The sequence below is a fragment of the Geotrypetes seraphini genome, chromosome 6 (assembly GCF_902459505.1).
Source record: "Geotrypetes seraphini chromosome 6, aGeoSer1.1, whole genome shotgun sequence".
NCBI classification, from domain to species: Eukaryota; Metazoa; Chordata; class Amphibia; order Gymnophiona; family Dermophiidae; genus Geotrypetes; species Geotrypetes seraphini.
Genome location: NC_047089.1, coordinates 86,758,844 through 86,776,021, shown reverse-complemented (window position 1 = coordinate 86,776,021; position 17,178 = coordinate 86,758,844). Strand labels below are relative to the sequence as shown.

The 17,178-nt window shown below is 41.3% G+C and overlaps 1 protein-coding gene across 9 annotated transcripts in view; it reads right to left on the bottom strand.

Moving 5' to 3' along the window:
- The window catches only part of MYCBP2 (MYC binding protein 2), a 977,923-nt gene that overhangs the window by 946,031 nt on the left and 14,714 nt on the right, over positions 1 to 17,178 (bottom strand). For all 9 annotated transcript variants that reach the window (XM_033949399.1, XM_033949405.1, XM_033949401.1 and 6 more), the window contains exons 2-4: positions 10,890 to 10,965; positions 7,600 to 7,815; positions 1,796 to 1,949 (exon numbers count right to left, since the gene is read on the bottom strand). In XM_033949399.1, coding sequence (XP_033805290.1) covers positions 1,796 to 1,949; positions 7,600 to 7,815; positions 10,890 to 10,965 — 446 coding nt within the window. The remainder of the gene's footprint in view (positions 1 to 1,795; positions 1,950 to 7,599; positions 7,816 to 10,889; positions 10,966 to 17,178) is intronic.

Genomic DNA, 17,178 nt, shown 5'->3' with positions numbered 1-17,178 from the left:
TCTAAAAAAAAATTTTTTAACTTAAAATATGATTATAAAAACAGCAGCTGCAACTCTCTCCCCCCCAACGTTTGTACCAATATGATACTAAAATATCCCCGGATTGAGAAGTGGAATTAAGGGCATGTCAATCCAAAAAAAGATGAGTTGTGTTTTTTTTTACACACTTCTAAATTTAATCTATAAGAGTTCAATACTTAATTCCAATGCTAACGAATTCCTTAGATAGGGTACTGATGCAAAAGAGGCAGAATTTCGTGTAGAGGTTAATCTCACTAAGTGGACTGAAAGTAAGGATAATTGGTTATCTTTGACAGAACGCAAATTTCTTGCTGGTTTATATGGGATCAAAAGGTTAGCTAAATATTCTGGTTGCCTAGTCCGCAATGATTGGAAAGTCAGAGTCAAAGCTTTATGCATTAGTCTTGACTTTATCAGGAGCCAATGAAAATCCTTCAGCAGCAGAGTGATGTGATCATATCTGCACATGTTCGTTAATATCCTAACGGCAGTATTTTGGATAGTCTGTAATTTTTTGAGAGCTACTTTTGGAAGACCAGTGTAAATAATATTGCAATAATCCAACATTGAGATAACCAAAGTGTGTATTAAAGACTCACAACAAGTTCTGTCTATGTAAGGACATATCAATCGAATTTGACGGAAGTTAGCTGGTCATGAAGTGTAGGAGCTACAGAAGGCAAGCTAGAAGTACCTGTAATCCAAATCCCTGTAGTTTTTTGAGGATTCAAGGTAAGTTGAATCAAGATAAGTTTACTGTCTATGGTCCACTTACTTATCAATCAAGATGTCGGCCATGACAGTATCTTGGTGCCAAAAAAACAGCCCAGGAGAGTCAAATAAAAGTATAAAAATTTCAGGAAAGGGTTTTTGGAGGTAGGGACCCAAATCCCAACCCCAGAAACCTCTAAAAAGGCAGAAGTAAGGCTGTGGAGTTGGTATACAAAACCTTCCGACTAACTCCTTTATTTTTGGTATCCCCATTTTGACTCCAACTCTGACTCCTTTATTTATATATCTATATAGGAATTCACCGGGCGGGGATAGAAACAGAGCTCATGTGGACAGGGTGAGGATCGGGACAAACTTTACTGTGTAATTCTCTATGTGCCACTTTCATTAATATAATTATCATACAATATATTACATTTTGTAATCATCAAACAACTTGATATCAAAATATATTCTAAAAGTAAAACATATCTTGAAACAAATGGGTTACTCAAATTATTATCTGTGAAATAAGAAATTTAAGCATTATACTATTTGCAAGACATACAATTTAATTCTATTAGGAGTCAGAGTTGGAGTCAGCACATTATCACCAACTCCGACTTCAACTCCATAACACTGCCTCAGTAAAACTGGGAACTTCTGAAGAACTGAGAAGACTCAAATGCAGGATTAAAAACCTGAAAATAACAAATCAGAACAGAACAGATAGACACCTTCAACTCACATGTAGAAGGTAAAAACTGAGGAGCTGCAGCACAGCCCAGTGATACAGGAGGTGGAACCAAAAAAAAAAAAAAAAAATAAATACATGATGCTTTCTAAACAACTTGCGATTAGAGGTTCAAGACTCATATGTCTTTTGCACTAGAAGTATGGTTTTGGAGCATGACTATCAATAGACAAATATATTAAATCAAATAAAGAGGGGGGATTAAAACTTTTATGAATTCAGTATATCAAGTATGAGGCAATACAATAGTTTTGTGTTCAAAAGCAAAATTCCATTTCCGATGACAGGTATCCATCCTAAGCATCTTACCTAAAACTTCAAGGGGTTCTGTCTGTAGTCCTTCTGGTTGTTGACCTTGAAGAATGTTAAGTAGGGCTTGGAGACTCCTCAGACACAATGATGGATGAGAAAATCGTGTTTCCTTAATCAGTTCAAAAACTTCACATAGTCCAACTTCAATAATCTATGAAGAACAAAATAACAAACCATAGACTTCAGAAAGATAGTGAAGGGTGTAACTTTACCAGTAAAAGTGAAGCACTGAACTAAAAGCAAATCAGAGGAAAGGAAAGCATAGCATCACTGAAGTGAAAAACTAAAAATTACTTTAGAGCCAGACCTAATAATGTACCGTATATCTGAATGCAAACCAATCTGAATATAAACTGAGGTAACCTTTTTTTCTCCTTGAAAAACCGGACCAGGAGTGGCCTACCTAATCCCAGAGCTAATAATCATGACCATCCACCTGCTTGGAGATAGAAAATACAAAGAACTGTGAGGTTGGCTAGGTCCTATATCTTACAGCTCTTCTTCTGCGTTCTATCTCCACCTGCTGGTCAATGGACAAACTATCCCACTGGTATGGAAAGACATTATGGAAGCTTAACTTGAATATAAACTGAGGGTTTATATTGAAGTGCTCTGCCAAGGTCGGCATCCAGCCATCCCTCCCTCCTCTGATGCCCATTGCAGACCTCTCCCCGGGTCTGCGATAAGCCATGGTAGTCCAACGTTGAGCAATTTTCCTTTGCTCCTACCCCATGCAGAGCTTCTATTGAAAATGGATGCCACAAATTCCCAGTGAGAACTCGCAGAAGCCATTTTCAATAGTGACTCGGCATGGGGTTGTAACGTAGGAAGATCGCTCCTGCTGAAACACCAGGACCTTCAAGGTAGGCTGTAGAGGTCTGAGGAGAGAAACAGGGTGGTTCAGAGACAGCTGGGACGGGATGCGGGAGAGATTGCTCCTGTCCAAGCTCCTTGATAGACAAGTAGAACTACAGCCTGTGGGAGACACTGCCTCTGACATAGATTCACTGTTTTCAGCAAGTGAACAGCTGGACTCTTACTAGCATATCCAATCTGCAACTATACTTGCCAATAAAGACACTCAATAGCTGCCTTAATCCACCTCACAATGAAGGACATTGAGCCTAGCCCTTCTGAAGGAGATGAAACTTAACTCTTCCTTCAGGTACCTCAGCAGCATCCTAATAATAATAATCATTTTTATAGTAATAATAGACATATGCAGTGCTGTACACTAAACATGTAAGAAACAGTCCTTCCTCAACAGAGCTTACAATCTAATCAAAACAGACAAACAGCACAAAGGAGATTAGGGAATTAGTAATCATGAGAATAAGTACTTTACAAGTGAATACGAGTTAGGAGTTAAAAGCAGCCTCAAAAGATGAGCTTTTAGCCTGGATTTGAATACAGCCAAAAGTCCAGCTTGTGAAGCCTCTGATCTACCAGCAACAAACCATATACTGTATTTTTCGTTCCATAAGACACACCTGACCATAAGATGCACCCTAGATTTAGAGGAGGAAAACAAGAAAAAAAAAAACATTCTGAACCAAATTCTCCTTGCCAAGCTCTGCACCTTGTCACCCCTCCCTGCCAGGCTCTGTACCCTGTCCCCCCTCTGGTGGTCTAGTAGTAGGCTGGGACAGGAGGGATCTGTCCTTGCCGACTAACAATTTTTCACACACCCCCAGTACCTTTTTTTTAATCATCCCCCTGTAACTCCCCAGTACCTTTTTAAATCATCCGCTCCTCCCCCCCCTCCCCTCCCCAGTACTTTTAAATCAACCCCCATACCCACCCCAGCACTTTTATGGTAAACCATTTTTGATTGATGGTAAAGAAAAAGAAAACCAAACAGCATGATAAACAATAAAGCATACAACTGCCAGAAACTGAAACAACAACCGGTAAATAAAGATATCATCATTAACAGAAAGCTCCCCCAATCTGTCAGCTCCCTCCTCCACCCCCCTTGCAGAGACTCAAGCATTGCCCTCAAAGAAGACCCAACCCAGCGTCCCAGTGTCTTTGACTCTTATAGGCCCAAAATACGGGCACCCACCCAGCCCTGTAGGAATCTTCCTCCCCCCCAGTACTTTTAAATCATCCCCCTGTACTTTTAAAGCACCACCCACTGACGCTGCCCCCTTTTAAAACATGCCACCGCCGCTCCTTTTAAAACACCGCTGTAGTACCTGATGGTCCAGTGTGTTTCTCTCCCTTGCTAGTGGCGCACAGGTCAGGAGCGCGGAAGTCAGGGGCAAGCTTTCCACGCTCCCACTTGGGCCCGTGCCGCAATCTGAATTGCTGTAATCAGTTCTCGCATTTTTTAATCATTAGGTCCGTATGATCTTCTAAAGTTAAATAACGATCTAATGTTACGCTCAGTATTTTGATGGAAGTAGCTATATGAAAATTCTGACCCTTAAGATGGAATACTCTTTCATTGATTTTATCATTGGGGCTAGCCAGAAAAAACTTTGCTTTTTCAGGGTTGTTTTTGTTTTTTGTTTTTAAATAATTCTTTATTAATTTTCAAAACTTCAACAGTGCAATACAACAAATGCAACATATAATGATACGACAAAAGCACATTCAACTTTCACACGTTCATAATCAACCATTTTCCCCCACTCACACACCCAATAATCATTCAATGAACACAAAAACATATTGCCATAAAAACCTTACCCTATTCTGAATATTGATATCTTCCCACCAAGTGTGAATTTTCAAAAATCAATTTAAAACATAAATAACCCCCTCCCACCCTTCCCTGGATATGTGCCAAAGTAAACAAAAAACTGACTCTCAGTCAACAAACAATTATAATGAAGTGACATATGATGCCAATGGGCCCCATATCAATTTAGATATATTACCTTGCCCCAAATTCTCAGCATTTATTCTTTCATATCTTTAACTAGCGCAAAGACTTGCCCACCAGAACAAAAATTTTAAACGATCACAGTTCTTCCAGTTTCGAGTGATCAGGGTTAAGTTTAAACTTGTTGGTCCATTGCACTATTTGTGCCAAAATAAATTAAATCTTATTTTCTTATCTACTGTAAACGATGTCATTGGGATAATAATGGTAATATCATCTGCGCATATGTAAAATTGAACTTTCAGACTGTGCAATAAATTACCCAAGGAGGCAAGGTAAATGTTAAACAGTGCTGGCAATAGTGGAGAACCTTGTGGAACACCACATGGATTACTTCATGGATTACTCCACAAAAATGAATATCTGCCAGCACTGTAAACTTGATAGGATCTATTTTTCAAAAAACCCTGGAATCATTTCGAGACATTTCCTGAGATTCCTAATGAATCCAGGTAGTTCAACAAAATCTCGTGGTCAACCAAATCAAATGCACTGCTAAGATCTAATCGAAGGATCAGCGCACTAGTACCTACTAAACAAACCATAAAGATGGTCAAGCAATGAGGCAAGTACAGTCTCTGTGCTATAACCTAAACGAAATCCTGATTGATAGTCTTGAAGGATAGCAAAGTTTTCTAAATATTTTACCAATTCAAAATTGATTAATCCTTCCAATAGTTTTGTAAAGAGCGGAATGCTGGCAATAGGTCTATAATTAGCATTACTATACAAGTAATTGGTTCTTTAGGATTTATTATAACAGGCATAACTAAAATTTGGCCAGTATCCTTTGAAAATAACCCACATTTCATAGCATCAATGAACAAAATCAAATTATGTGTGTGGTCTTCATCTGTTCTTCTTGTGAAAAACTATCTTCGCAACAAAAAAGCAGACAACTATACACAATTAGTAGAGGATATGCTCTTTCATCTCAACAGACTTGGCTGTAACATGAGTGTTAAAGTCTGCACAGTCACTTAGATTGCTTTACAGAGAACCTTGGTGACTTAAGCAAAGAGCAAGGTGAAAGATTTCACCAAGGCATAAAAACAATGGAAGCCAGATACTAAGGAATATGGGATGCACACATGATAGCAGACTATTGTTGGAATCTTATGTGAGGTTACCCTGTCAGATCCCACTCTCAGAAGTCTTACAAAAGGAGCTTCTTGTGTGTCACATGACTGGAAAGTTTGTATCATAAACTTGTGCTTTTTGCATGAAATATGTAGATGTTCATGTTGTACACTTTTCCTTTAATTTTTAACATGTTTCCTTCATACTTAAAACATATTAATTTAAGTACTACATTAAAATATCCTGATTTTTTAATGGGCGAGCAGAGTGAAGAGTAGTATATGACACATATTCTGTATCTCAAAAACTAGAGCTGATAGGAGAAAACTGGAATCAGCAGGTCAAATATACCTAGAAACAGAAAAAAATACCTAAAAATAATAAAATCGCAAAAGCAGAAACACTTCTGAGCAACTTGCTCGCAGAAAAAAAACTGAGGGAGCAGGAAGCAGAGTTCAAAGATGATCGACAGCATTTTGCAAGAACTTGCAGGTTCAGATGCATAACCCTAGCATTCAGGACTACTATTATTATTTTTTATTTAAAACATTTCTAATCCGCCTTTATCCAAGGCGGCTCACAGTATCACATACATACTTCAGGTTTTAAACATCTTTAAAAAAAATCACATACATCAGTAAAAATCATAAGATTATACCATCTCAACCTATTACATCTCAGCCATTCATCTATTACCATTACTTCATAATAAAGCAGCACAGATCTGACACAATGTACTAGAAAAAATGTTAAGAGCCTCTACCCAGAGCTCTCTCACTAAGCTATGGTATAGGGTAGAACGAAAAACAATGCATTTCCAAAATAACTTTGTTCAGTCATCTACCTCTTGTAAACGGATGCAATTTTCATACTTGAGAATTCAAGCAGACCCCTGAAGTTTCTGACGTGGACAAATATATCACAACAACAACTCACATATATAATTAGTTAAATAAAATTTTCTATCTATAAATTACAAATGCTAAACATTCTCTTTAGATGGCCATAAAACTAAATGCAGCAATACAATTTTTTTTCCAAAAATACTAATCCCCTCTTCTACGAAACTGTGATAGCAGTTTCTAGTGTGGGGAGCTGCGCTGAATGGCCCATGCTGCTCCTGATGCTCATAGAGTTCCTATGAGTGTGGGGAGCAGCACGGGCCATTCAGCGCAGCTCTCTGAGCTAGAAACTGTTATTGCAGTTTTGTAGAAGAGTGGGGGTAAGATTTAGGGGCATGCAATGAATTTACTAAGTGTAATTAAACTCTGGAATTCATTGCCAGAGAATGTGGTGAAAGAAGTTAGCTTTGCAGGGTTTAAAAAAGGTTTGGATAATTTCCTAAAAGAGAAGTCCATAACCATTATTAAGATGACTTTGGGAAATCCACTGTTTATTCCTAGGATAAGCAGCATAAAATCTGTTTTTCCCTTGAGATCTTGCCAGGTACTTGTGACCTGGTTTGGCCACTATTGTTAACAGGATATTGGGCTTGATGGATCTTCGGTCTGTCCCAGTATAGCAAATCTTATGCTCTAAAGAGACACCAAAAATCTAGAAGGTAAATCATGATCCAAAAAGTATGATTTAAATATCAGACAAAATGACAGACTTGAAAACAATCAGAAAACATTGGCAAGGAGCCCTCTAGTCTGCTTGCTACTTAATTTAAAAGTAAGAACCAGTTGTAGCACACTACATTTCATAGCAAACAAGCTACCGACAATGTAAAGAAGCTCAACTTCTAGTATTTATTCCTGGCTCTCTATAGTTGGGTCCTCTCTTGCCTCCGGTTCAAGTTTAAATCATGCAAATTGTGCACTAAGCTCACCTTAGGAAGCTTGACAAGTGGTTCTTTTGACTCCTCTTCTTCATCACTATCAGAATCCCCACTCTGCACAGAGTTCCTGGAGGACAAAGCCAAGGAGGCTTCCTTTTTCTGCCATTCCAACACACAATGGCGAACATTACAATACACATTGAAAGCAGAAGGATTGCTGTGTAGCTTGATATCTGGTATAGAAAGGTTATTCTCCAAGTTTTCAGCCTGAAAAGAAACATTTTGTTTTATTAAACAAAACATAATGAACTGTCCAAAATAAAAAAAATATTTCACTTTGCTGAATCATATACTCCTGGTGGAATTCTGAACAAGAAAAAAAAAATTCTGCACCCAAAATTTGCAAATTCTGCAAGTTTATTTAACACTTAAACAATATTTTTGACAAATATTATCCAGAATTTCAGTGCAATTCAATATTTTCATTAAATTATATCAGAGAAAACAAAGAGCCTTACAGGTTTTTTTTTCACTTAGTGACTTTCTTTTAGCAGCACACCTTTGTAACAGCCCACCTTAGTGAAGTTTGGTTGATTTGTTTTCATAGAACAGTAGACTCTTAATTATCTGGCATCCCTGGGGATTGGTAGAAGCTGGATAACTGTACTTTATGGATCTAGCATTCATCTATCTCCCCTTCACCCTGCAGGTCCAGCATCCATGTCCATTACTCTCCCCCCTCCTTGGGTCTAGTATCTCTTACCTGCGGCTTTCCCAAAGAAGTAGCAAAAGCCAGTCAGCAGAGAAAGCACTGTAAACAGGCTGCTCATGGCCAGCCCCGGCAGTGCCTTTCCTCTGCCGTATCGGAAGTGATGTGGCAGAGGAAAGGCCTTGCCAGGGCTGGTTGCGAGCAGCCTGTTTACAGTGCTGCCTATGTTGACCATTCAATTCTGGTCTCCTTATCTTAAGTAAGATATAGAGGCACTAGAAAAGGTTTAAAGAAGAGTGACCAAGATGAAAAAGGGGATGGAACGCCTCTTGTATGAGGAAAGGCTAAAAAGGTTAGGGCTCTTCAGCTCTGAAAAGAGACGGCTGAGGGGAGATATGATTGAAGTCTACAAAATCCTGAGTGGAGTAGAACAGGTCAGTCAAAAATTATGAAGACTAGGGGACACTTGATGAAGTTACAAGGAAATACTTTTAAAACCAATGGGAGGAAATATTTTTTCACTCAGAGAATAGTTAAGCTCTGGAACACATTGCCAAAGGTTGTGGTAAGAGCTGATAGCGTATCTGGTTTTAAGAAGGGTTTGGACAATTTCCTGGAGGAAAAGTCCATAGTCTGTTATTGAGAAAGACATGGGGGAAGTCACTACTTGCCCTGGATTGCCTTGGGTTTTGGCCAGGTACTAAGGAACTGGATTGGCTACTGTGAGAACAGGCTACTGGGCTTGATGGACCATTGGTCTGACCCAGTAAGGCTAATTTTATGTTCTTATGCCACTGCTGCTTCGGGAGCTGGAGGAAGGACGGGGTTATCAGCAGCTAAAGGAAAGAGTCTGTCTTTAGACTAAGAACTGAGGTTTTTTTTTGTTCTTGCTGGCTTTCTGCAGGCAGAGGTCAGGTGACCCTAATCAAACAGAGCAGGAAAAGTTTCTCAGTTTTGCTCAGTGACTTTTATTTTGTTTGTATGCTAAGAATCTGTGAATATAAAACCTGTGATGTTTCTTTGACAAAAGGCTCCACAGCAATAATACTTTGCCTGAAGCAACCTGCTGTGCCAAGTTTGTGTAAAAGCTCAGCTGCTATTGATAAGCCCTTTAAAACAAGGGCAAGAGCAAGGGCTGGAAGCCCTGCCAGTAAAGCTAAACAATAACAGGAACCCAGAGCTGAGGTTTGTTTCTCCCTAGTACAGGCTACAGCATAAAGTTAACTTGACTGTGTTATTAGAAAAGCTGAACATTGTATGTACCGTGTTTCCACCCAAAAAAAGACCTACCCCAAAAATAAACCCTAGCAGGATTTTCGGGGTAGGTCTTAATATAAGCCCTACCCCATCCCCAAAATAAGCCCTAGTTCCGGGATTCGCCAGCAGTTTCCTTTCCCTCCCTCCCACCCAACCCTTGTCCAGCAGAACCCTTGAGAGAGCAACCCCCTTCCCCCCCGCAGTTGAATCCCCATCCTTCCCTCCCATTGGAACCCTAAGCAGCATCGGGCCAGCAGCACTCTAACAGGCTGCTTCAGCCTTGTCCGCCCATGAACTCTGCCGTGATGATGTCATCAGTAATGTGGCAGAGTTCACGGACGGACAATGCAACTAACTTTCTCCAAACAGCATTTTCCAAATTCATACACTTTTACTTTTTTTTTTTTTTGTATTTTGGGGGAGTCTTCAGAAGTGCCAATAATAGCCAAGTGTTTTTTATGGCTAAAGTGTCTTTTTCGGCACTGGCCTCATCATAAGACCCAACTATTATAAATTTTATATATGCGAGACTACTAGACCGGGATGGTGTAGGATAAATCACAAGGGGAGACTCTTCTTGAAACAGCCTACAGGTGAAACATGTCGAATTGACAGGTCCCTTCCCGACTTGAGCAACTTGAAAAGATAAGTTTAGCTTACAAAAAAGAAAATTTTAATACATAAGTTATATTGCTGAACAATTTGAATGAGCACGGAGCACTTTAAAAGAATTTTCACATATATAAAATTTATAATAGTTGGGTCTTATGACAAGGCCAGTGCCAAAAAAGGCACTTTAGCTATTTAAAAAAAAAACCCTTGACTATTACTGGCACTTCTGAAGACTCCAAAAAATACAAAAAATAAATAAATAAATAAGTAAAAGTGCATGAATTTGGAAAATGCTCTTTGGAGAGAGTTAGTTGCATACCTGAACTTTGAGCACTGCTGTTAAGTGTTTGAACCATTTTGTTTTCTTTCACCTTGATTTATGAATTACATGCCTGTGGCTGACTGTGCTCAGCCAGCATAGCCTGACGCACCAAATAAAGCCTAAAGATTTTGGATTCAACATTACTTGGTCTGAGTCTCCCATTTTTTTTATGAAGTCACCCCTCAGTGTGGCCTGGGCAGATTAGGCAAAGGCCGAGGTCTGTCTAACCTGAAAGGCCTTCCTCTTTCTTGAGGAAGCCATGCCAACAGGCCGGAAAAAGCAATGCTAAGACTGACTGCAGACCTAGGCAGGAGTCTAGCATGTGACAACTTCATCTGGCTACACACACCAAAACTCCTTCACAAAAAACAGATAAGGACCAATTCAGCCCTATTTTGGCAAAAATCAGCATATACTTTCATACCTTTTTAAAGATCTTACCTTGCCCCGTGTTTTTACTTTGGATTTTGTCTTCTGTTTCCTCTTGAGCTTTTTCTTGTTGATTATTTTCTTATTCCTAGAAAAGAAACACAGAGGCTTTTAAAAAAGTAAGCAGAACTGAAAAAAAAATTTTTCTATATGAGAAGATCTTTAATTCAACATAGAATTCTAACTAAGTAATTAGACAATTCCAAAACTTACAAATATTTTAAACCACACGTTTGCATCCAAATATTTGCCTAAATCAAGCTACAAATGATTTCACCAAAAACCACACTACAGTTATTCTCCTTCACTCAAATTAAACATGCATAACATAGTAGCATAGTAAATGTCAGCAGATAAAAAACATTTGCTAAAGATCCATTCAACGGCAACTAAAAACTACAAGTTAATATTTTGCATTACTTCACAAAAAAAAGATAGCCTAGATAAGGTAGACTCAGATTCAGCCTACCCCTGCAAGTAAGGTGCATAGTATCTTGCTGCTATTTGAGATTCTTCGTTTTGGTGACCTAGATTTGCTGCTATTGAAAATGGGATATTTGAGATTCTTCCTTTTGGTGACCTAGATTTGCTGCTATTGAAAATGGGATATTGCAGGGCTGCCCATAGTTTTTGGGCTTGCGAGCTACTTTTAAAATGACCAAGTCAAATGATCTACCAACAAGAAAATTTTTTAAAAAACACAAAGCACATTGTACGCAGAGCAAATGTTAATCATTATTTATATTCCGGGTTTTTTTCAAAGAAGATGATTCTATGCACTGTCACTTCAGTAACAACCATACAAAAATAGACAAATATACCACCTTCCTTTTTACTAAACTGTGATAGAAGTTTTTAGCGCTGGGAGCAGCGCAAAATGCCCAGCGCTGCTCTCAACGCTCATAGGCTCCTTGTGCTAAAAAACGCTACTGCAGTTTAGTAAAAAGGGGCCATAGTGCAAAATATAGACAGCAGATATAAATTCTCAAAACGGACACATTTTGATCACTAAATTTAAAATAAAGTCATTTTTCCTACCTTTGTTGTCTGGTGATTTCGTAAGTTTCTGGTTGTACTTTCTTCTTCTGACTATGCATCCAATCTTTCTTCCTTTCTTTCAGCCTGTATGCTTCCTCTCCTCCAGACTTCATTCCCTCCCCCAACCTTTTCTTCTTCTCTCCCTGCCCTTTCTTTCACCCTGCTTCCCTTTTTTTCTCTCTTCATGCCCCCTTTCTTTCTGTTTCCCTTCTTTCCTTCTGTCTCCTTGCCTGCACCCTATCTTTCTTTCTCCCTGCCCTTCCCCAAGCCACTGCCACCGGGAACAGGCCCCCAAGCAGGGCAGGATTAATTTGTCGAGGGCCCCTAAGCACACAAGTCCACTGGGCCCCCTGACCCTCCCCCCAACCATGCCCTACCCCCAATAAACTGTCTGTCCTGTGCCCCTTCTCACCTTTGTACATGTTTCATTTCAGCTTCACTCCCTCTCCATTTTTCTGTCTCCACCCCTTCTCCTATGCTCTGGCATCTCTCTCTCTTCTTCTTTCCTTCCTTATCAACCCCATGGCCTGGCATCTCTCTCCTTTCCTTCTCTTCTATCTCTTCCTCCCCTGCCATGCTCTGGCATCTCCTCTCCTTCCTTTTTCTCTAGTCTGGCATCTGTCTCCTTAATTTCCCTTCCCTCCCCCATGCCCTGGCATCTTTCTGCTCTCCTTCTATCCCTCCATTATCTGGCATTTTCTCTCCTTCCTTGCCCCTGGTCTGGCATCTGTCTCCTTCCTTTCTCTGGCATCTGTCTCCTTCTCTTCTCTCTCCTTCCATGGTCTGGCTTCTCTTTTCCTTCCCTTCTCTCAGAGGTCCGGAGCATTTACTGTGCTTCTGCTGCCGCCTCCGTGTCTGGTAGCCAGGCTGGAGGTAAAGGGCAGTCATCACACCACGTTACAAGGTCCGGTTTGGACCTCTCAGACTTGCCGGCTAGTGGCCAAGGGTCACTTGCCCTGCCTTCTGGAGAAGCCCCAGTGAAGGAACGGGATGCAGCCACCTGCCTTCTATGGCTCTGGGTGGGGAGAGCGGCACTCACACATTTATGTTCGGCGGTGCTCTCCTCAGGGGTGGACACGAGCGGAAACTTTCCACAGTGAGGGAAGGCGACGCTCGGAGCAGGGCTGCCGCGTCCTGCCCCTGCTCTTTGACAGTCCAGATTCATGCCGCTGTGGCCATGCGGAACATGTCTGCGGTTGCAGCCAACTACGAAGAGTGTCGCACCCCAAGGCCGGAGCTTGCAAGGTGCGTTATTTCTGTTTCAGAGCATGCAGTGTTAGAGGAACTGAACCCAGGCGGGGGGGCTCTAACACTGCGCGCGCTGGCTTCCCTTCTCTTCTGAAACAGGAATGACATAACTTCCTGTTTCGGAGAAGGGAAGCCAGCGCACGCAGTGTTAGAGCCCCACAGCCTGAGTTCAGTTCACTTGTGGGCAAGAGGGCAGTGAGGGAGTGGAAGGGAGGGAAGCTGTCTTCACCAGGCAGTCGGGGAGTAGAAGGCCGATCGGCCGGAAGATTGTGAAGGCAACGCGAGTCTATCATGGAGCCCAGGATATTGGGTTTGATAGGAGTGCATCAACAGACACTAAGCCCCGGAGAAGTTCTCCAACACATACTGTATGCTGTATATTCATGTGCAGTTCAGAGCCCAACATCATACTGGGTCAAACCAAAAGTCCATCAAGCCCAATATCCCATTTTCAATAGGAACCAATCAAAGTTACACAAAAGAAGAATCTCAAGTAGCAGCAAGATACTTTGCATTTTATTTGCAGGGATAGGGTAGACTCAGGAAAAGAAACTGCTTAAAAAGTCATATCCAAATCTTTTTTAAACCCTGCTATAATAATAGTCAGCTTGTCAGATGTTTTCAACATTTTGATATATAAATAGTGAGACCATGAAAGGCCTGGGAACCACTTTCAGCGTTCATAAGACCTTTTGGTAAAACTGCTGACTAGACATCCTTCTACAACAGCAACTACACAAATGGATTTTTATTTTCAGTATATAGTCTAAGTTATCATTTTTCTCCCTTAATCCAGAGGACATCCTCAGTCTTTAAAAAGTCAATAAGAGATATGCAATTTCAATAATGATTTTCCTGATTCAAAGTCCACTACTATCACTAAGCCACTTCTGCTCCTAAAAGTTCTAGTAGTCTCACCTATTTTAATTTTGGAAAAAGTATAAAATTGATTTAGGTATAATAATAAAATTGGATAGAAGATCAGAGATTAAAGCCTGATCTTTCTAGCAAAATGATGCAAAATAAAACAAAAGCTACTTACCTGTAGGAGAACAGTATGGATTGGATTATGCTACTGTGTCAGCCACCGACTGATGGCAACACAAACAGTGAGGAATCTACCCTGTGATGTTTCACGACAGAATACAGGAATAGTTTGCCATTGCCTTCTCCCGCACAGTGTGCGGTTCCACTATGTCACTGCTGCCTAACATAGGGCTCCCCCAGCATAGGGCACCTGGTATTCCCAGGTGGTTTCCCATCTAGGTACTAACCAGACATGACCCTGCTTAGCTTCCAACAGTAAGAGCAGGCCTACTCAGGGTGGCTAGGATATATACAAATCTTCAAAGCATGACTGAGGTTACTGACAAAGGCCATGCATGAGAAGCTACACCAGCTTAGTGTAATCAAAAGCTTTTGCGTGACCCTATTGTGCAAGTATGTCATTTCCTGCCTACAGCTGTCAGACAGGATAAAGCACAGTTATTTACCGTAACAGGTGTTATCCAGGGACAGGAGGCAGCTATTCTTACAAGTGGATAATGTCATCCACAGAGTCCAGTACAGACAGTGGTAAAACTGGGTTGCCACTTAAAAATTTTTAGAAACGGGAGGATCACGTGATGTTGTGAGCGGGCGAGCAGCTAGTCTGGCCAGCTCTAGATCCTTGTTCCTCAATCATTTTTAGGAAGAGCTACAGCATACTAAACAGCTAATTTAATCAGAGTTCCTGCTTGCTAGTATATGGACAGGTTTTTGGCAAAGACTCAGCCAGCGATGTCAGCTAAATCTGCGAAAAAAGACCAAGAGAAAAGGAAACCCAGGGACGAGAAAATGCAGATTCACCTCGAGGAGCGATCACACAATTTATTAAAGCAGGTCATTTTACAGGCGTTGGGCCCTAGCATGGAGTAAACTTTCTTCACATCTCACTAAGTTGGAGTCGCTTTTGGAGGATAATTCGACCAGAGTCACAGATTTGGAGAGCAGAGTCTCTATGGTGGAAGATGATACGCACGCTATGGAATCTGAAATGGTTCTCCTTAAAACTCAATTGAGCCATCATCAAGACAAGTTAGATGACCTTGAAAATCGGTCCTGCTGTGGAAACTTACATTTATTGGATTTCCTGAAACCATAGTGGACTCGGTTCTTCTTTCAGTGCTGGAATCTTGGCTAGCCAGCAAATTGCCTATGCCATCATCTCTTGGCCCAGCCCAATTTGAACGAGTCTACCATGTGGGGCCTCGACCTGGGAAAGACCAATATCCCAGGGTTGCTATTGGCAAGCTTCACAACTATTGCCACAAAGTAGAAATACTTTGGGCTTACCGTTTAAAAAAGGAATCGTTGGCCTACAAGTCTGTTCCCATACGATTGGACAAGATTACTCTGCAGCATTGACATAAAAGAGGAAGGTTTTCCACCCCATCTGTGCTAAGTTGGTAGATCAGAAATGCAACTTTATGTTTTTATATGCGGCAATTCTAAAAATCAGGACAGTAAATGGCATATTTTTGATTCGGTGGAAAAAGTGGGGGAATTTATCAATCGCTTGGAGGATTCAGCATCTTCTCATACTTGAAGATCCCCTTAGATCAGGGGTGTCCAATGTCGGTCCTCGAGGGCCACAGTCCAGTCGGGTTTTCAGGATTTCCCCAATGAATATGCATGAGATCTATTTGCATGCACTGCTTTCAATGCATATTCATTGGGGAAATCCTGAAAACCCGACTGGACTGTGGCCCTCGAGGACCGACATTGGACACCCCTGCCTTAGATGTTTACATCAATGCCGATGTAGGTTTTGGGGGTTACTTGTACATTGTATTGTATACAATATTTCTCCATACTTGTGTAATTCTATTCTAATAAGGGAGAGGCACCAGTGTTATGATCTGCCTTCTAGCTACCAATTTAGTAGCTGGATAGCCTTCTATTCTTTTGGGAAGAGGGATGGGGTGGGGTGGAGAGGGTTGGGAGGGCGATGGTAAGGGGTTTGCTGACTGTATATTCCAGCGTGCCTATAGGTTTCTCACAGTGTTGATTTTTATGGGAGGATGGAGGGGGGTTCTTGTTTAGCCACAATCCACTGGACGAGGGCTGGGTGCCCGGAAGAATTGCTTTTTGCACTGTCCTAAGAACATAAGAGATGCCGCTGCTGGGTCAGATCAGCGGTCCATCATGCCCAGCAGTCCACTCAAGCGGCGGCCCTTTTGGTCAAAGACCAGCGCCCTAACTGAGACTAGCCCTACCAGCGTACGTCCTTATTCAGTAAGAACTTGTCTAACTTTGTCTTGAATCCCTGGTGGGTGCCAAGTCGAGGACCAAAGCTCCAACAAATGTAGGTCCTGTGTCATACTATCGGGTGAATTGCCATCTCTCACTATATTGCATAGTTTGGCGTCGTCAGCGAATAACGTTACCTTACCTTGAAGCCCCTGAGTTAGGTCACCTATGAATATGTTGAAAAGGAGCGGGCCCAAGACTGAGCCCTGCGGTACTCCACTGGTCACCTCCGATGTTTTAGAGAGGGTACCGTTAATTGCCACCCTCTGAAGTTTGCCACTCAGCCAGTCATTGACCCATGTAGTTAGTGTTTCTCCCAGCCCCATTGATTTCATCTTGCTCAACAGTCTGCGATGCGGGACACTATCAAAAGTTTTGCTGAAGTCTAGGTATACGACGTCCACGGATTCTCCCAAGTCTAACTGTTTTGTTATCCAGTCAAAGAAGCTGATGAGATTGGATTGGAAGGACCTACCCTTGGTGAATCCGTGTTGACTGGGATCCCGTAGATTCTCCTCATCCAAGATTGCGTCTAATTTAAGTTTGATTAGTGTTTCCATGAGTTTGCATACTATTGATGTGAGACTCACCGGTCTGTAGTTTGCAGCCTCTGCCCTGCAACCCTTTTTGTGCAGTGGAACGACGTTAGCTGTTTTCCATTCTATGGGGACTCTCCCCGAACTTAGGGAGAGATTGAAGAGTCCTGATAGCGGTTCTGCCAGGA